Source organism: Siphateles boraxobius, unplaced genomic scaffold (assembly GCF_051911475.1).
Source record: "Siphateles boraxobius isolate OS27281-9 unplaced genomic scaffold, OSU_SipBor_1 5, whole genome shotgun sequence".
Classification (NCBI taxonomy): Eukaryota; Metazoa; Chordata; class Actinopteri; order Cypriniformes; family Leuciscidae; genus Siphateles; species Siphateles boraxobius.
In genome coordinates, this window is record NW_027509141.1 from 3493819 (window position 1) to 3516560 (window position 22742).

The following is a 22742-nucleotide window of genomic DNA, read 5'->3' on the forward strand; positions in this document are numbered from 1 at the left end:
AAATGCTCTCAGTGAGAAAGTGCAGTGAGTTTGCTTCTTTCTTCTCTGAGAAAATCAATAATATCAGAAAGGTGATCGGCTCATCCTTGAGTTGCGCTGGTGTCAGGCAGATCAGACAACAGCACGAGAAAGTAGCCACTATGTCTGATTTTGAAGAAATTGATGGCAAAATTTTGGAAGAAACCGTACAGCAACTAAAAACATCAACCTGCACCCTTGATGCACTTCCCACATCTTTTTTCAAAAATGTGTTACACCGCTTAGAAGCAGATCTCCTAGAAGTGGTAAATGCCTCACTTCTCTCTGGTAGTTTTCCGACCTCCCTGAAAACTGCTGTTGTCAAGCCCCTCCTGAAAAAGAGCAATCTGGATAAGACCATATTAAACAACTATAGACCGATCTCAAATCTTCCTTTCATAGGCAAGATCATTGAAAAAGTTGTCTTCAATCAGCTGAACAAATTCTTAAGCTCGAATGGATACTTTGACCATTTTCAATCTGGTTTCCGACCGCATCACAGTACAGAGACCGCGCTCATAAAGATAATAAATGATATTCGCTTAAATACTGATACAGGCAAATTATCAGTGCTGGTACTACTCGACCTCAGTGCTGCATTTGACACTGTCGATCACAACATACTTCTTGACAGGCTGGAAAACTGGGCCGGGCTTTCTGGGATAGTCCTAAAATGGTTCAGGTCATACTTAGGAGGCAGAGGTTATTATGTGAGTATAGGAGACCATAAGTCTGAGTGGACATCCATGACATGCGGAGTCCCTCAAGGCTCAATTCTTGCGCCACTCCTATTCAACCTGTACATGCTCCCAATGAGCCAAATAATGAGAAATAACCAAATCGCTTACCACAGCTATGCAGACGACACACAGCTCTACTTATCCCTATCGCCTAACGATTACAGCCCCATTGACTCCCTTTGCCAATGCATTGATGAAGTAAACAATTGGATGTGCCAAAACTTTCTTCAGTTAAACAAAGACAAAACTGAAGTCATTGCGTTTGGAAACAAAGATGAAGTTCTCAAGGTGAACGCATACCTTCAGTCTAGGGGTCAAACAACTAAAAATCAAGTCAGGAATCTGGGTGTGTCTCTGGAGTCAGACCTTAGTTTCAGTAGTCATGTCAAAGCAATAACTAAATCAGCATATTATCACCTGAAAAATATTGCAAGAATTAGATGCTTTGTTTCCAGTCAAGACTTAGAAAAACTTGTGCATGCTTTCATCACCAGTAGGGTGGATTATTGTAATGGACTCCTCACTGGCTTTCCCAAAAAGACCATAAGACAGTTGCAGCTCATACAGAACGCTGCTGCTAGGATTCTGAGCAGAACCAGAAAATATGAACACATCACACCAGTCCTCAGGTCTTTACACTGGCTGCCAGTTACATTTAGGATTGATTTTAAAGTATTATTACTGGTATATAAATCATTCAATGGCCTAGGACCTCAATACATTGCAGATATGCTCAGTGAATATAAACCCAACAGATCACTCAGATCATTAGGATTACATCGGCTAGAAATACCAAGGGTTCACTCTAAGCATGGCGAGTCCGCTTTTAGCTACTATGCCAGCCGCAGCTGGAACCAGCTTCCAGAAGAGATCAGATGTGCTCCTACAGTAGTCACATTCAAATCCAGACTCAAAACACATCTGTTTAGCTGTGCATTTACTGAATGAGCACTGTGCCACTGTTCGTCCAACTGTTTGCACTGTATTTGATTTTATGTTTTAATTATTCTGATTTCTGTATTTTATCTTTTATTCTAAACTGTTTTAATTATTCTGATTTCTTTTGATTATTTTAATTTATTCTATGTAAAGCACTTTGAATTACCATTGTGTATGAAATGTGCTATATAAATAAACTTGCCTTGCCTTGCCTTGATATAAAGTCGCAATTGTGTGTTATAAAGTCAGAATTGTGTGATATAAAGTCGCAATTGCGTGTTATAAAGTCAGAATTGCGTGATATTAGGTCACAATTGTGTTATAAAGTCAGAATTGTGTGATATAAAGTCAGAATTGCATGTTATAAAGTTAGAATTGCTTGTTATAAAGTCAGAATTGTGTGATATAAAGTCGCAATTGTGTTTTATAAAGTCAGAATTGAGTGTTATAAAGTCAGAATTTTGTGATATAATGTCAGAATTGTGTGTTATAAAGTCAGAAATGCATGATATTTAGTCGCAATTGTGTGTTATAAAGTCAGAATTGCGTGTTATAAAATCAGAATTGTGTGTTATAAAATCAGAATTGTGTGTTATAAAGTCAGAATTGCGTGTTATAAAGTCAGAATTGTGTGATATAAAGTTGCAATTGTGTGTTATAAAGTCAGAATTGCGTGATATAAAGTCAGAATTGTGTGTTATAAAGTCAGAATTGCATGATATTAAGTCATAATTGTATTAAAGTCAGAATTGCGTGATATTAAGTCGTAATTGTGTGATATTAAGTCGTAATTGTGTGTTATAAGGTCGCAGTTGTGTTATATAGTCAGAATTGTGTGATATAAAGTCAGAATGGCATGATATTAAGTCGCAAAGTGTGTTATAAAGTCAGAATTGCATGATATTAAGTCGCAAAGTGTGTTATAATGTCAGAATTGCGTGTTATAAAATCTGAATTGTGTGATATACAGTCAGAATTGCGTATTATAAAGTTGTGTGATATAAAGTCACAATTGTGTGTTATAAAGTCAGAATTGCATGATATAAAGTCGCAATTGTGTGTTATAAAGTCAGAATTGCATGATATTAAGTCGCAACTGTGTTATAAAGTCAGAATTGTGTGTTATAAAGTCAGAATTGCGTGATATAAAGTCAGAACTGCGTGTTATAAAGTCAGAATTGCATGATATTAAGTCAGAATTGTGTGTTATAAAGTCAGAATTGCATGATATTAAGTCGTAATTTTGTGTTATAAAGCCAGAATTGCATTTTATAAAGTCAGAATTGCGTGTTATAAAGTCAGAATTGTGTGATATTAAGTCGTAATTGTGTGTTATAAAGCCAGAATTGCATGTTATAAAGTCAGAATTGCATGTTATAAAGTCAGAATTGCATGTTATAAAGTCAGAATTGCGTGTTATAAAGTCAGAATTGTGTGATATTAAGTCGTAATTGTGTGTTATAAAGCCAGAATTGCATGTTATAAAGCCAGAATTGCATGTTATAAAGTCAGAATTGTGTGATATAAAGTCAGAATTGTGTGATATTAAGTCGTAATTGTGTGTTATAAAGTCGCAATTGTGTTATAAAGTCAGAATTGTGTGATATAAAGTCTCAATTGTGTGTTATAAAGTCAGAATTACGTGATATAAAGTTGCAATTGTGTTATAAGGTCAGAATTGTGTGATATAAAGTCGCAGTTGTGTGTAATAAAATCAGAATTGTGTGATATTAAGACGCAATTGTGTGTTATAAAATCAGAATTGTGTGATATTAAGACGCATTTGCGTGTTATAAAGTTATAAAGTAATATAAAGTCACAATTGTGAGAAAAAAAGTCAGAATTGCAACTTTATATCACGCAATTCGGACTCTAACACGCAAATGTGACTTTATATCACGCAATTCTGACTTAATTTCATGCAATTCTGAGAAATAGTCAATTGTGAGATAAAAAGTCACAATTATCTTTTAAAATGTTTTATTCTGTGGCAGAAACAAGCCATAGATTTAATATGAGAAAGCATGTCATTGATATGTGTGTGATGTGATGTGTGTGTTTCAGTCATGCCGCCTCCATCGGACATCGTAAAGGTGGCCATCGAGTGGCCTGGTGCAAACGCGCAACTCATCGAGATTGACCAGGTATTGTTCATTACTCATATACTAGTATCACTAACAGTGTTGGGCAAGTTACTCTAAAAAAGTAATTAATTACTAGTTACAAATTACCTCTTCAACAGTGTAATTAGATTATTGTACTATTTACTCTCTCTAAAAAGTATTTATTACTTTTAATTACTAATTACTTTCTAAATCCCATATCAACCTCAACCAGCTGAATAATATAAGGATAGACATGAAACTGTTTTAATTCTTTTAAATAAATACTATAAAATTGCATGAATTATCCTTAAACTGACCAAACAATTTAATGGGAGAAGGTTACATTATTAACATTCTTTTAACATAAGATAATACATTTTGATGTTAAACCCACTGTTGTTTTTATATAGAATTGTTTTGGTTAATACCAGTCTAATCTCATGACATTTCATACTTATTTAAAAGATGGCTAATTCGTACTAATTTGTACGAGTGAGGTCATACGATTTAGACACCTCATAAAATGCATACGAATTGCCGTGAGATCGGATTGGTCTATACAAAGTATTTAGCTCAATTACATCAGAAGTAACTGTAAGTAAATTACAGAAAAATTAATCCCAGAGTAATCCCTTACTTAACCTTTTCAAGGGAAAAATAATTAAATTACAGTAACTAATTACTTAGTAATTAGTTACACCCAACACTGGCCACTAACATGCATTGTTTTGTGCTATTGCTTTTGTTTGACATGCTGACATTTTGCCCAATGCATTGTCCTCTTAAAGCACATAATGCTCCTTTCTTTTTATACAGAAATAGAATTATGGTGATATTTTCAGTCAAAATACCACAGTAAATGCAGTTATCAGCCACTACTGTACTGATATAAAAGCAAGAAGAAAAGGACTACGGTTACACATTTTTAAAGGAAACCCCCCGTTCATCTGTGGGAATTTAATAGTAAAAACAATGTGAAAAAAAACTATTCCGGATCTGGAGATGCTACACTATTTCAGAAGATACTATTAAATGTACTATTTTCCCCTACTGTATAACAGTGAAAACAAGGATTGCCGGAAAATCTCGTCATTGGTGGGGAAAGAGTTACATTTAGTCATTTAGCAGACGCTTTTATCCAAAGCGACTTACATTTGAGGATTAAACCAGCGAGTCATCGTGGAGAGGCAAAAACAACGCAAGAAGTGCTCAGAATACAAAGTTCAAACATTGCTCGGAGTAGCATAAACCAGACAAGCGAAGATTTCAAGAGAAAGGGTTTTTTTTTTTTTTTGTTTTTTTTTTTTATGTTAAGTGCTCACGGAAGAGATGAGTTTTCAGTTGTCTTTTGAATGCTGTCAGGGATTCTGCATTACGGACGAGGGTGGGTAGGTCATTCCACCAGCATGGAACCGTGAATGAGAATGTTCTGGACAGTGATTTTGTGCCTCGCTGTGAAGGCACCACGAGCCGTCGCTCCTTGGCCGATCGTAGGCTTCTGGTAGGGATGTAGACCCGTAGGAGCGAGTGAAAGTAGGAGGGAGCTGAGCCGGTGGACAATCTGTAAGCAAGTGTCAGCGCCTTGAACTTGATTCGAGCAGCGAGTGGTAGCCAATGCAGGGAGATGAACAGCGGAGTGACGTGGGCCCTTTTGGGCTCGTTGAATACAAGACGAGCAGCAGCATTCTGGATCAATTGTAAGGGTTTAGTTGCACATGATGGAAGACCAGCTAGAAGAGCATTGCAGTAATCAAGCCTAGAAATAACCAGGGCCTGGACAAGAAGCTGTGTTGCATGCTCAGTTAGGAAAGGCCTGATCTTCCTGATGTTGTGCATTGCAAACCTGCATGATCGAGCTGTCTTTGAAATGTGGTCTGTGAAGGTTAGCTGGTCATCAAAGATTACTCCAAGATTTCTGACTGACCTTGATGGGGTGATTGAGGATGAGTCTAACTGGATAGTGAAGTCGTGCTGTAGAGACGGATTGGCAGGGAGAACAAGAAGCTCAGTCTTTGCCAGATTGAGCTGCAGGTGATGTTCCTTCATCCATGCCGAGATGTCCGCCAGACAGCTAGAGATACGTGCAGCTACTGTGGGATCGTCTGGTTGAAATAAGAGGTAGAGCTGGGTGTCATCAGCATAGCAATGGTAAGAGAAACCATGTGCCTGTATGATGGGTCCCAGTGATGTGGTGTAAATGGAGAAGAGGAGGGGTCCAAGGACTGACCCCTGGGGAACCCCTGTGTTCAGTCGATGTACTTTGGATACCTCGCCTCTCCATGTGACCCTGAATGACCTACCTGTGAGATAGGACTCAAACCAGTGGAGGGAAGATCCAGTGATGCCCAGTGATGAGAGGGTGGACAGAAGGATCTGATGATTCACAGTGTCGAAGGCAGCAGACAGGTCTAGGAGAATGAGAACTGATGATTTGGAAGTTAAAGTTAAAGTAGTTAAGTAATAGTTCACATCTCGTCATTGGTGGGGAAAGAGTTAAAGTAATAGTTCACTTAAAAATTAAAATGGACCCCATTGACTTCCATAGTAGGAAAAAAAATATGGTTTCCAACATTCTTCAAAATATCTTCCTTTGTGTTTAGCAGAAGAAAGAAACTCATACAGGTTTGAAACAACTTGAGGGTGAATAAATGATGACAGAATTTTTATTTTTAAGTGAACTATTCCTTTAAGCAATTAAGAAAATGTTCCATAGACTCCAGAGTTTTAATTCCAATTTCGTTTGGAGTAGATTCCATTCAAATGGAGCTGCAAACATAAATCCCTTACAAATGGAACATAAAGAGTATAACAATTGTGATAACATTGTAATTTGCAAGATAAAAACCTGTGACGTTCTACAAGACAGAGAGTAGTAATTACAAGTTGAAGTAGAACGTGAACACTTTTTACAAGTCGAAATCTCGTGGAAAAACGTGGCTGTTCTCATCACTTTCAAAATAAAAGTCCTGCGTCCGACATATGGGCTAAACAGAAAAAATGATCAGCCAATGCTGATTATTCAAAAATGGCAAATATAGACTGATATATCAGTGGAGCACTAGTAATTACTGTAGTATTTGTGCAGAAGCTACATGTGCTGTTTGATTAAAGAGATCACAGCAGAGAGTCTGTAATGTGTGTATGTGTGTGTGTGTGTGTGTGTGTGTGTGTGTGTGTGTGTGTGTGTGTGTGTGTGTGTGTGTGTGTGTGTGTGTGTGTGTGTGTGTGTGTGTGTGTGTGTGTGTGTGTGTGTGTGTGTGTGTGTGTGTTGCAGAAGAAGCCACTGGCGTCCATCATTAGAGAAGTGTGTGATGGGTAAGTCAATGTGCAGCTAAAGCTAAACACTGACATTCTGCTGAATACACACACCTGAACTAAACCTGACCTCAAATCTGAGTTTTATTTCACTCACTGCTAATTAAACTAAATGTAGTTATTTTGTGAAAAATTTCCAATTTCAGTTTGTATTGCAATGATTTTTAGCATTACAAGCTTATGTTCAAACACGCAAATGAGTTAATGTCTAATTAAAAGTCCACTAATTTGCATACATTTCCACAACAGAAATCGGAGCATTGGATAAAGCCAGGTTCAAACTTCTCGTTAAAGTTAAAGTTGTCTTTTTTACACTGAAAAAAAGCTTTTCTTACTTAGTATTTTTGTCTGGTTTCCAGTCCAAATATCTAAAAATTCTTGAATCAAGATGCATTTACTAGATTAGTAAAATGCCATAAGATAATATATCTTGTTTTCTGGGGAAATAAATCAAAATTAAGTGATTTGTTGCTTAAAAAAGCAAAATTATTTGCCGGTGGAGTAAGAAAAATAATCTTAATTCAAACAGAAACAAGTTTTTTTTTCTTACCCCATTGGCAAATATTTTGCTTGTAAGCAAAAACCCACTTAATTTTGATTTATTTCCAGAAAACAAGACATAATATCTTATGGCATTTTACTACTTTAGTAAATGCATCTTCATGTAAGATTTTTTTTTATATTTGGAAACAACAGTAAGAAACAACAAACATTTTCACCACACTTTCAAGAGTAAAATGTTGTATAAACAAGGTGAATGATATACTGTATATGAAAAATCCTTCAGAATATATAGGACAGGATGTCTGTGTGTAAAGCTGCTGAAGTGGAGATTTCTGACTCTCAGCCTTCAAAGATATGGATCAGAATTGAAATCTACAGATAAAGTGCACTAAAATAAACACTTAAATGTGTATTTTGGATGTTTTCTTTCTGCTAGTCTGAAAAAAAGACATGCTATGGAATCAGAACTGACCAGTGCATGAAAAAACAACATTGTTGTTCACATCTTTAGCGTTCATGTTCTCTCTCCAGTGTTTAGGTGATAATATCTGAGCAGAAGCGTAATTCCTGTGAGTCTTTAGTGCATGATGTGTTTGTTGGTCACAGTGACTGAGATGCCACGAGTGTGTGTTGTGTTTGTTGTAGATGGTCTCTGTCGGGATCGGAGCAGTTCGCCCTGCGTTACGCTGACGGGCCGCAGCTCTACATCACTGAACAGGTGAAGATCCACTGGAACTGGACACTCACCGTTTTCACATGACGTCACACACTTATAGGCCAAAACAAGGCTTTCTTCCATTGACCTCCAGTCATTTTGTTTTTACCAGTTTTGTACTAAGTACTAATGTAGTAAGACATATTAAAAGACCAAATTCAGTGTAAACCTTATTGATGATGCATACTATGTACAGACGAGCAGAAGAACCAAGAATATAAATGCAACAGTTTCTCGTTAAGCGTTTTTTTAAAGAAAACCTTAACCATTCAGCATGTTGCATTAATATCCTGAGTTCATCTGCTCGCCTGTGTATAGTATGCATCATCAATAAGGTTTATACTGAATTTGATATTTTAATATCGCTGTTTTAGTACATTAAGGTGCTTTAAAGTCCCCCTGTGGTTGATAATTGTATTGCTTAAAACTCACCTTTGATCACCAAAATGACATATTTAAATGTTTTTCCTTGAAAAAAAATATCCTTGCCTTAAAATATCTTGAATGTAACTCGACACCCTTGCCTCATTTAGTATACGCGGTTCTATGAATATGCAAATGAGCCCCGCCTCCACTCACTCACTCACTCACTCACTCAGAGATCCACTCGTTGACGATCACACGTTGATCTGATTGGTTACAAGGTAGTTTGTGACATCAGAAACACCAGCGATTTCAAACCGTGTTTTTTAGACTGTCTTTGGTTCACTGCAGTTTTAAGGAGACAATACTCGACTTATGAATTTACACATGGTTAGTCTTAAAGCATATTAAAAACACAACATAGACATATAAACAACATTAAAAGCTGGATTTTCACCACAGGGGGACTTTTAAGTGTTTTTCACGTTAATATCCTGCTGTTTTTAGTGATTGAAATTTTACAGTAGGTGTTGTTGTAGCAATGTTCAGGGAAGAAGGAGGCGGGAACCAGCGAACATTCAAATAAACTTTATTAAAATAAAACAAACAAACTAAAATACCGCCAGCAGCCCCTTGCGGATGACTGCTGACTTACCCAAAATAAACATAACGGCCAGAAGGCCCTCGCGGACGACTGCTGGCTAAAATAAAACACAAATACAAAACCACAAAACTCAACTAAAATACAGGCCTGTTCCTCTCTCGATCATCAACGTCGTCGCTCCTCCTTTATGCTTCCGCTCCTCCGTGAGAGATGCGAGACCGGTGTGCTTCACAGGTGTTGCTCATTAGCAATCGCACCACCGGCCTCGCGCCGTTCTCTCACGTCCCTCGGCCGTCCTGTTCGCCACAGTCGTATATGGATCACAAGAGCCCACATCTTGAATTTTGTACACATATTTTATTTTTTCATCATTTGAGACAGTCACATGACTGAGAACTATGAGTTGATGTTATTTGATCATTGTTTAGTCATACTTTTTAAATTGGTGCTAAAAAACATAATATTCTGTATCATTATTTAATCATCATAACATATAAATATTATTCACAAACTCTGAATCAACATACACTAATGCTACAATTTTCTATGTCATAATCATTTGTCAACAGACAAGTATTCATTACTTGAACAAGCTCATTGTTTCTCCCTTAAATTATTACATTGTTAAATTAATCTATTTTTAGCTAACTGTGTGATTTGTATACATTTCTGAAATACATAACTCTGATAACAGATCACGGTTACACTTTATTTGGTTTCACTTTATTTTAAGGTGTCATTGTTACAGTTTAATTATATATTTAAGTATTGAATATTAAGTAATATTAAGTAACTACACTACATGTACTTACTTTTATTAGGATTTGGTTGAGGCCTTGAGGGTTAGTTGCATGTAATTATGCACAGTTTACTGTTATTACTATAGTTAGTACATGTAACATATGTAACAATGATGCAGTGAAACAAAGTGTTACCCAGATCACTCTAAATCTTAATGTGGACTCATGCATTTTCTGTAAAGCTGCTTTGAAATGATGTGTATTGTGTAAAGCGCTACACAAATAAATGTGAATTGAATATTCTAACTGGAGAAGGTGCTTTTCTGCTCTGTGCAAAGGAGTTTAATGGATATAATCTGTGTTTGTCTTTCAGAGTCGTAGTGAAATGAAGAACGGCAGTATCCTCCGCCTGGCCATCTCTCCTGTGAGTGTGACAGTCACACACTCCTGCTGTCTCTCTGTGAGACACTACATACACTCCTTCCCTTCGCCTCTGCACTGATAAAACCTGGTCAAAATGATTCCAGTTCACATGGATACATGGAAGCGACAAAAAAATCTGTATTATGAATTTTTAAGGCCAGACAAGTAATTTGTTGAGGTCAATTTGTAGAGAAAGACTACACGTCTGCGCACATATATATTAAAACACACACAACTATAGACTAAACACACATGGGCACACCGTCAGCGTTTTCATAGATTCGCGTTTTTGAAGTTTACCCAGAGATTTTTCTACATTTTTCAACGCTTGCACCTTGAAACCTATTTCAGGGTTTGCGTTCTTAAACCACCAAACACTGTTTTTACACTACATTACACTAAACACTGTTGTTACACTACACACTACACTACATTACACTAAACACTGTTGTTACACTACACACTACACTACATTACACTAAACACTGTTGTTACACTACACACTACACTACATTACACTAAACACTGTTGTTACACTACACACTACACTACATTACACTAAACACTGTTGTTACACTACACACTACACTACATTACACTAAACACTGTTGTTACACTACACTACATTACACTAAACACTGTTGTTACACTACACACTACACTACATTACACTAAACACTGTTGTTACACTACACACTACACTACATTACACTAAACACTGTTGTTACACTACACACCACACTACATTACACTAAACACTGTTGTTACACTACACACTACACTACATTACACTAAACACTGTTGTTACACTACACTACATTACACTAAACACTGTTGTTACACTACATACTACACTACATTACACTAAACACTGTTGTTACACTACACACTACATTACACCAAACACTGTTGTTACACTACACACTACACTACATTACACTAAACACTGTTGTTTCACTACACACTACACTACATTACACTAAACACTGTTGTCACACTACACTACATTACACTAAACACTGTTGTTACACTACACACTACACTACATTACACTAAACACTGTTGTTACACTACACACTACACTACATTACACTAAACACTGTTGTTACACTACACTACACACTACATTACACTAAACACTGTTGTTACACTACACACTACACTACATTACACTAAACACTGTTGTTACACTACACACTACAATACATTACACTAAACACTGTTGTTACACTACACACTACACTACATTACACTAAACACTGTTGTTACACTACACTACATTACACTAAACATTGTTGTTACACTACACACTACACTACATTACACTAAACACTGTTGTTACACTACACACTACACTACATTACACTAAACACTGTTGTTACACTACACACTACACTACATTACACTAAACACTGCACTACACTACATTACACTAAACACTGTTGTTACACTACACACTACACTACATTACACTAAACACTGTTGTTACACTACATACTACACTACATTACACTAAACACTGTTGTTACACTACACACTACACTACATTACACTAAACACTGTTGTTACACTACACACTACACTACATTACACTAAACACTGTTGTTACACTACACACTACACTACATTACACTAAACACTGCACTACATTACACTACATTACACTAAACACTGTTGTTACACTACACACTACATTACACTAAACACTGCACTACACTACATTACACTACATTACACCAAACACTGTTGTTACAGTTCACACTACACACTACATAACACTAAACACTGTTGTTACACTACACACTACACTACATTACACTAAACACTGTTGTTACACTACACACTACACTACATTACACTAAACACTGTTGTTACACTACATACTACACTACATTACACTAAACACTGTTGTTACACTACACACTACACTACATTACACTAAACACTGTTGTTACACTACACACTACACTACATTACACTAAACACTGTTGTTACACTACACACTACACTACATTACACTAAACACTGCACTACATTACACTACATTACACTAAACACTGTTGTTACACTACACACTACATTACACTAAACACTGCACTACACTACATTACACTACATTACACCAAACACTGTTGTTACAGTTCACACTACACACTACATAACACTAAACACTGTTGTTACACTACACACTACACTACATTACACTAAACACTGTTGTTACACTACACACTACAGTACATTACACTAAACACTGTTACACTAGATTACACTAAACACTGCTGTTACACTACATTACATTACACTAAAACTGTTGTTACACTACACAACATTACAATAAACACTGTTGTTACACTACACACTACATTACACCAAACACTGTTGTTACAGTTCACACTACACTACATTACACTAAACACTGTTGTTACACTACACACTACACTACATTACACCTAACACTGTTGTTACAGTACACATTACACTACATAACACTAAACACTGTTGTTACACTACACACTACACTACATTACACTAAACACTGTACTTTCACTGCACACTACATTACACTAAACACTGTTGTTACTCTACACACTATATTACACTAAACACTGTTGTTACACTACACACTACATTACACCAAACACTGTTGTTACAGTTCACACTACACTACATTACACAAAACACTGTTGTTACACTACACACTACACTACATTACACCAAACACTGTTGTTACAGTACACATTACACTACATAACACTAAACACTGTTGTTACACTACACACTACACTACATTACACTAAACACTGTTGTTACACTACACACTACAGTACATTACACTGAACACTGTTACACTACACTACATTACACTAAACACTGTTGTTACACTACACACTACACTACATTACACTAAACACTGTTGTTACACTACACACTATATTACACCAAACACTGTTGTTACAGTTCACACTACACTACATTACACTAAACACTGTTGTTACATTACACACTACACTACATTACACCAAACACTGTTGTTACAGTACACATTACACTACATAACACTAAACACTGTTGTTACACTACACACTACACTACATTACACTAAACACTGTTGTTACACTACACACTACAGTACATTACACTAAACACTGTTACACTACACTACATTACACTAAACACTGTTGTTACACTACACACTACACTACATTACACCAAACACTGTTGTTACAGTGCACATTACACTACATAACACTAAACACTGTTTTTACACTACACTACAGTACACTAAACACTGTTGTTACACTACACTACATTACACTAAACACTGTTGTTACACTACACACTACACTACATTACACTAAACACTGTTGTTACACTACACACTAGATTACACCAAACACTGTTGTTACAGTTCACACTGCACTACATTACACAAAACGCTGTTGTTACACTACACACTACACTACATTACACTAAACACTGTTGTTACACTACACACTACTCTACATTACACTAAACACTGTTGTTACACTACACACTACACTACATTATACTAAGCACTGTTGTTACACTACACTACATTACACTAAACACTGTTGTTACACTACATTACAATAAACACTGTTGTTACACTACACTAAATTACACTAAACACTGTTGTTACACTACACACTACACTACACTAAACACTGTTGTTACACTACAAACTACACTACATTACACCAAACACTGTTGTTACACTACACTACATTACACCAAACACTGTTGTTACACTACACTAAATTACACTAAACACTGTTGTTACACTACACACTACGATAACATTACACCAAACACTGTTGTTACACTACACTACATTACACCAAACACTGTTGTTACACTACACTACACACTACACTACATTACACCAAACACTGTTGTTACACTACACTACACTAAACACTGTTGTTACACTACAATACATTACACTAAATACTGTTGTTACACTACACTACATTACACTAAACACTGTTGTTACACTACACTACATTACACTAAACACTGTTGTTACACTACACTACATTACACTAAACACTGTTGTTACACTACACTACATTACACTAAACATTGTTACACTACACTACATTACACTAAACACTGTTGTTACACTACACTACATTAGACTAAACACTGTTGTTACACTACACTACATTACACTAAATACTGTTGTTACACTACACTACATTACACTAAATACTGTTGTTATACGACACTACATTACACTAAACACTGTTGTTACACTACACTACATTACACTAAATACTGTTGTTATACGACACTACATTACACTAAACACTGTTGTTACACTACACTACATTACACTAAATACTGTTGTTACACTACACTACATTACACTAAACACTGTTGTTACACTACACTACATTATACTTAACACTGTTGTTACACTACACTAAACACTGTTGTTACACTACACTACATTACACTAAATACTTATGTTACACTACACTACATTACACTAAACACTGTTGTTACACTACACTACATTACACTAAATACTGTTGTTACGCTACACACTACACTACACCAAACACTGTTGTTACACTACACTACATTACACTAAATACTGTTGTTGTGTGAATGAGCGGTCGGATCGCATTAAGTGTTTTCTGTTAGAACGGTGTCGTGTTAGTGGCCCCTAAGTTAATAACTAATGATCTTTGCAACGGAAGTGAATCAATCAAAACTAACTTTAACTGGACAATAACTTTATTCTAGAGCTGCTGTAAAGCCAAAACAATCTCTGTTACTGTAATTTCCTATTATCACTGTAAAGCTGCTTTGAAACAATCTACTTTGTTAAAAGCACTGTATAAATGAAGGTGAGTTGACTGTGTAGATTCCCATAGATCAGAGCAGGACACAGTGTGAGGGCTCGAGATCCTGACGGGACTGTTGTGTGTGTGTTAGATGCGAGCAGCTCGACAGTTGCTGGAGCGGATCCAGTCTCACGGGATCGACGCGCGTCTGGAGGCGCTGAAAGAGTTAGCCAAACTCTCCGCTGACCCCACATTCGCCGCAGAGTTCATCAACATGGAGGGCCTGGCGACGCTGGCACGGCTCGTGGAGAGCGGCACACAGTCAGTGTCCCTCACACACACACACGATGAGCTTGATGGACTTGTAAGGGTGGTTTTCCTACAGGGGTTCAGGCTGCAAGACTGCCGAATGACTAAAGAAACGTTGTCAGCTAGATTGTAGAAAACTGTACATTTCTTGTCTATCACCACCCACTGCTACTTATACCAACGACGGAAATAAGCGCAGTTACAATAGCTAAATATGTGGGAGAGCGTGGCTATAGAGAGTGACAATATTGTATTGCAATTAGTAGCCAATACCAAAGCCAAACTCGTTAGCACATAATTTGTAATTGAAAAGGTTTAATGACAAAATATGGTTATGGTTACACTTAAAATAGATGTATGAGATGATGATAACTTATACCATTAATTGTACCAAGGATATCTGTAAAATGTTACCTGAGAAATAGAAAGAGAGAGAGTGTGTAGAGAGTAAGAGAGAGAGAGAGTTGTGTGAATATATAGTAAAGTGTAATTTATTCCTGTGATCAAAGCTGAATTTTCAGCATCATTACTCCAGTCTTCAGTGTCACATGATCCTTCAGAAATCAGTCTAATATGCTGATTTGATGCTCCAGAAACATTTATGATTATTATCAATGTTGAAAACAGTTGTGGACAAATTTTTTTCCAGAATTCTTTGATGAATAAAAAGTTCAAAAGTTCAGCATTTATTTGAAATGGAATCTTTTGCTACATTATAAATGTCTTTACTGTCACTTTTGATCAATTTAATGTGTTCTTGCTGAATAAAAGTATTGATTTATTATTGATTGACCAGTAGTGTATAATGTTACAAAAGCTTGTTTTTTTGCAATTTCTGAAGGATCATGTGACACTGAAGACTGGAGTAATGATGCTGAAAATTCAGCTTTGATCACAGGAATAAATTACATTTTACTATATATTCACATAGAAAACAGTTATGTTAAATTGTAATAATATTTCACAATATAACTGTTTTTTTTGTTTGTTCATATTTTTAATTAAATAAATTCAGCCTTGGTGAGCAGAAGACGACTTCTATTTAAAACATTAAAAATCTCACCGATCCCAAACCTTTGAATGTTCATTTAAAACTATATCCTTCATTATTGTTTAAAATTGTGCTAGTGGTTGATTGTCATCTTATATAGGAGATTGAAGAAGTATGATTCATTTCAGTGTGTGTTTCAGAGACGTGTGTGTTTCAGTGCTTTCACGTGTGTGTTTTCTGTGTGTAGTTTTGGGGAGATGTTGGCCTTTACTCTCACAGCGTTTCTGGAGCTCATGGATCACGGTATCGTGTCCTGGGATCTGATCTCGATGTCCTTCATCAAACAGGCAAGTAAAACACAAACTCTAACAGGTCTGACTCTTTCTAAAGAAGCCTTTCTCAACCTAAAATAAAAAATCTAAATTAAGTGAGTTTTTGCTTAAAACATGAAAAAATCTTAATTCAAATGAAAAACTAGATTATTTTTCTTACCCCATTGGCAGATCATTTTACTTGTTATAAGCAACTTATTTAAACTCACTTAATTAAGTTTTTTTTTTTTTTTTGGATCAGAAAACAAGATAGAATTTCTTATATAATTTTACTTATCTAGTAAATGCTTCTTGGTTTAACAATTTCTAGATATTTGGACTGGAAACAAGACTAAGATACTAAATAAGAAAAGCATTTTTGCAGTGCAGTCCTCAAATCTGATTGGTCAAACAGCATTGCATTAGGGCTGATAGAAGAGTCCATTCATTTACCAACTTTGATTGGTTCGAAAGCGCTGATATGTTCAGGAACCAAACATGTGACTGTCTTTATGAGTCATTGACTCATTCACTCAACCAATTTGTTGGATGTTTCTTGTTTGAAGATTTTTAGTTACATTGCCTGGTAGACCAGTGTTTATATCATGTGATAGTCATGTGAGTGTGGTGTGTGACAGATTGCTTGTTACGTGAACCAGCCCATGGTGGACGTGTCCATTCTTCAGCGCTCATTGGCCATCCTGGAGAGTATGGTGCTCAACAGCCACAGCCTGTACCAGCGCGTGGCGCAGGAGATCACTGTGGCTCAGCTCATCGCACACCTGCAAGTGTGAGCACATACACGCACACACACACGCACACACACTCACAGCAGCGCAGGTCATGTGCTTCTCTCCTGCACGCACGCACACACACACACTGAACGTGGCGAGCTGTGTAGTAAAACCCTCCAGAGCTCCAGACAGTGAGACGTCATCTAGAGTCCAGAAGTGTTGGAATCCAAGAGCAAGATACCTCTAACTGTGTGTGTGTGTGTGTGTGTGTGTCATCAACTCCTCAGGTCCAATCAGGAGATCCAGACATACGCCATCGCTCTCATCAACGCCCTGTTCCTCAAAACACCAGAGGACAGGCGACAGGTGAGCACACACTCTCACACACACACACGCACCCACAGACTCAAACACACTCACACAAACACACACACACACACACACACACACAGACACACTCACACACAGACACTCACACACACACACACACACACACACACACACACACACAAACACACACAAACGACCACACACACACACACACACACACACACACTAATCAACTCACTCCTCAGTCATTGTTAACAGATCCGCTCACAGTAGGAACGTCCACACACTGTCATTCACATGTTTAACAGATAACAGGGTTACACTTTATTTCGATAGTCACTTTAGACATTCTACTAACTATAAGTAACTTTTCAACTACATGTCAACTACCTGTCATTAGAGTATTAGTAGGCTGTAGAAGACTGTCAGTAGACTGTTAGGTTATGGTTAGGTGTTAGGGTTCGGGTTAGGAGAACAAATTGACTTGTAGTTACTAAGTTACTTATAGTCAGTAGAATATCTGTTGGGGGACCAACAAAATAAAGTGTTTGCTGATATTAAGCAGACAGTCTACTAATACTCTAATCACAGTCAGTTGACATTTAGCTGCAAAGTTACTTATAGTTAGTTGAATGTCTAAAGTGGACTATCGAAATAAAGTGTTACCGATAACAGTAAAGTTCACACCAAGGATTATAACTATAACGATAAAGATATAGTTTGAAAAATCTTTCTAATTATAAAAGAATAGCTGAGTTCGCAGCACAACTTTAACAATAATGGCAGAGAGGAATGATATCGTTCGAATCACTTTCAGAACTTTTTTTTCCTGCTGATGAATGATAAAAACATTAAACTCCTGTGGAGAGCGAAAGGTTTAATACAGCTAAAACATATAACAGTCCTAATGTTGGCCATAATTCATTAACAACCCACGCAGGCAAAGGATCCAAGGAGCAAGTGGTCCCTCTTGCAGATACGATAATTTTAGTCAACTCGGCTAAGGAAATCGGCTCAAACTCAAGGTAGGCCTCTCCAGCAGAAAATGATTCTGTGATAGCGCAGTCTAAACCCCCAACATCAGACTGGGGTATCATAGTGCGGATGTCATTAACTCTCTCATAAAAATACATCATAAAATCATGTGCTGACAAATCGATACTATTTACTGGCTGCTGACACTGTGTAAGTCTATTAACAGTTTCAAATAAAAGTCTAGGGTTATGCTTATTATTCGTAATCACATTAGAAAAATAGGCCCCCTTAACAGTAGCCATCCTAGTCTGATAGGTGATCAGACTATCATGCCATGCACTGTAATAAACTTCAAGCTTAGTATGGCGCCATTGACGTTCAATTTTTATACAGCACTTTCTGAGAGTCAATAACTCATCATTTAGCCAAGGTGTATGACTTTTTGGAGAACACTTCCGTGTCTTGGCAGGGGCTACCCACTCCAACAAGTCCCGGAGTGCACCATTAAAGTTATCTGCTAGACAGTCCACCGAAAAAGCTTGGCTAAAAACTGGATCCATCACATCTGGTAGTTTCAGAGTTAGATCAAGTAGCATTAGTGCTAATATAACGAGATAACCTTGTATTCTGCACCATTTTCCCCATACTAATTGAATTAGGGATAAACATGTCAAATAATATCAGCGAATGATCTGAAATTGGTAGGGCACTGATATTATTAACTGAGACAGACAAACCATAATTTAGCACTAAATCCAATGTATGACCATGCTGATGTGAAGAATCAGACACAAATTGTGTGAAACTAAAAGAGTCAATAACATTTAAAAAGTCTTTAACTAATGGCTTATCATCACAACAAATATGGATATTAAAATCACCAACAATTAAAATCCTCTCATACTGCAAAATGAACCTAGATAAAAAGTCAGCAAACTCAAAAATAAAATTGTCATTGTACTTAGGTGGACGATAAATAGCAGCAATCAAAACCACAGAAGGTTTAATTATAGTAAAAAGCTGCGATTCAAAACTAGAATAAAGATCACAATTTAAAATCTGTTTGCATTTAAAACTGTCTTTAAAAAGTGAGACGATCCCCCCTCCTCTTCCAGACAGTCTCGGAGTGTTGAAAAAGCTGGTGTTAGGAGGACAAAGTTCAATCATGGGCGATTCATCACCCTCACGCATCCATGTCTCGGTTATGAACATAAAATCTAGAGCATGGGAGTCACAAAGTTCGCAAAGAACAAATGTCTTGTTTGACATGCCCAGACGTTCAGAAGACCCATTTGGACCTTTATTTCTCCAGCGGCCGATGACATATTGCAATCCAATACATGCAGGTTATTCACACACACACCGCCTCCTCTGCATCGCCTCTTCTCAACCCAATAGGGTCGCAACAGCTGATCGGACGCTGGGCGCGCCGGGCAAACAGGTTGAACACACCGCTGCCGATACACCAAATCCAGATACCCATAGCATGCAAGCATACCAACAATCGGGTCCATATAAGTCCTTCCTCAGCAATGTTTTTAGCTTAACACGCTTTCCAGAGCGTGTACCGCGAGCACGTCGACGTCTCCCGAGAGATCTGACCCGGGGCAGGAAAGCCGCGCCTTGGCGGCGAAGTTCCTCTGGCACCACGACCAGGAAAAATGGCAGACCCGCACCATTTCCACCCTCGACACTGGAAAGTCTCCCAAAAGAATCCCAAATATCGAATAGTGCCTGGCGCCCATAAACCAGCGACGATTTAGCGCTACTCACCAGCAGAGACGCTACCAGAAGCAAAATAAATGGCATAAACAATGAGGATAAGACCAAAACAGGAATAGAGAAACGGCATGCCATGACAGTCGGCGCCATCTTTTCAGGTGCTTAAGTGGTTGAGGTCCTACCTCTCAGAGAGATCTCAATGTGTGTTTTATAATAACACATTTTCAGACCCTTTCCCTCTTCAGCACGGGGTTCCACAGGGTTCAGTCCTTGGTCCACTGTTATTTTCGTTATACTTAGTGCCATTGGGTCAAATCATTCGTTCTTTTGGGATTGCTTTTCATTGCTATGCTGATGATTTACAAATATATATGCCAGTTATTGCAGGAAATGCATCTGATTCGGTTAAGTTATCGACTTGCTTGGCTGCTGTGAGAAGCTGGTTATCAGCTAACTTCCTGTTACTCAATTCAGCAAAAACTGAGATGATAGCTATTGGACCAACTAAATTAGGTCATTTGTATGACAATTTTACTCTATCCATTGATGATTCGTTCATTCAGTGCAAGGATAGAGTAAAGAATCTTGGGGTAGTTTTCGATCGGTCACTGTCATTTGATTTGCATATTAAAGAGGTGACCAAAGTAGCCTTCTTTCATCTCCGAAAAATCGCAAAGATTAGATCAATATTGGCACTGAAAGATGCGGAGGCCCTTATCCATGCCTTTGTTACATCTAGGCTGGATTATTGTAATGTACTGTTCCCGGGGCTGCCTAAGAAAAGTTTGCGAGGTCTGCAGATGGTCCAGAATGCTGCAGCTCGTATTCTGACTGGATCATCTAAATACATGCATATAACTCCGGTGCTGGCCTCACTGCATTGGCTCCCTGTTCAGGTTAGAGCTGATTTTAAGGTTTTGTTGTTAACATACAAAATAGTGAATGGCCTTGCACCATTATATTTGTCTGATCTTTTAAATTCTTATGTGCCTACACGGTTGCTGCGCTCCCACGGGACAGGACTTCTGACTGTACCTAAGGTTAGGAAGAAAACGGTTGGTGAGTGAGCCTTTTCGTTTTGTGCTCCAACACTATGGAACAGTCTTCCGGCAGATATAAGGCTGGCATGTTCGATTGAGGTTTTTAAATCAAAGCTTAAGACCTACTTATTCACTGCTGCGTATGAGTCCTAAATGTTCAGTTATCTTTGATGTTTTTGTATAGTGGTATTACTTTTTACTGTCTTGATGTACTGCGAGGGACTGGTAACCTGTCTGGAGTGTACCTCGCCTTTTTCGTTAATGTGGGATGTGATTGGCTGCAGCCCCCTGCTCCCCTGTGCGCTGGGTGGGATGGATGTATGGATGTCTCGATTTTAAATTGTTATTGTACTGTTTGTATTTTAACTATATTCTTTTTGTAAAGCACTTTGATTGAAAGCGCTCTATAAATAAATGTATTATTATTATTATTATTAAACTCCCCCTAGTCAATAATTTAATCCCTTAAAACTCATCTTTGACCACTAAAATTACATATTTAAATGTTTTTTCCTTGAAAAAAATGTTTTCATGCCTTAAAATATCTTGAATGTAACTCTACACCCTTGCCTCATTTAGTATATGTGGTTCTATGAATATGCAAATGAGCCCCGCATCCACTCACTCACTCAGAGATCCACTTGTTGACGATCACACGTTGATCTGATTGGTTACAAGGTAGTTTGTGACGTCAGAAACACCAGCGATTTCAAACCGTGTTTTTGAGACTTTCTTTGGTTCACTGCAGTTTTAAGGAGAAAATACTCAGCAATGCTGTCGACTTATGATTGAATTTACACATGGTTTGTCTTAAAGCATATTAAAAACACCACATAGACATATAAACAACATTAAAAGCTTGATATTCACCACAGGGGGACTTAAACAGCCAATCAGAATCCATCCTGATTTAAAGAGCACAAGCATTTAAAGCGACAGACGCCATAAACTGCAGCACGTGTTTAGAATAAACAGAATGATATCTTTCGCTTGTATGGGCGCTAATATATTTATCAGTATAGTTATCTTTATAGTTATCATTCTTGGTGT

The 22742-nt window shown here is 37.3% G+C and overlaps 1 protein-coding gene across 4 annotated transcripts in view; it reads left to right on the forward strand.

Moving 5' to 3' along the window:
- The window catches only part of elmo2 (engulfment and cell motility 2), a 62583-nt gene that overhangs the window by 6753 nt on the left and 33088 nt on the right, over positions 1-22742 (forward strand). For 3 of the 4 annotated variants that reach the window (XR_013195029.1, XM_077204518.1, XM_077204520.1), the window contains exons 2-9: positions 3762-3841; positions 7077-7117; positions 8267-8339; positions 10417-10467; positions 15432-15601; positions 16828-16927; positions 17530-17681; positions 17913-17991. Coding sequence is in view for 3 of the 4 variants with exons in the window: in XM_077204518.1 (XP_077060633.1) it covers positions 3764-3841; positions 7077-7117; positions 8267-8339; positions 10417-10467; positions 15432-15601; positions 16828-16927; positions 17530-17681; positions 17913-17991 (744 nt within the window). In the remaining variant the exon portion in view is untranslated. The remainder of the gene's footprint in view (positions 1-3761; positions 3842-7076; positions 7118-8266; positions 8340-10416; positions 10468-15431; positions 15602-16827; positions 16928-17529; positions 17682-17912; positions 17992-22742) is intronic. The other variant, XM_077204519.1, reaches the window with a different exon arrangement.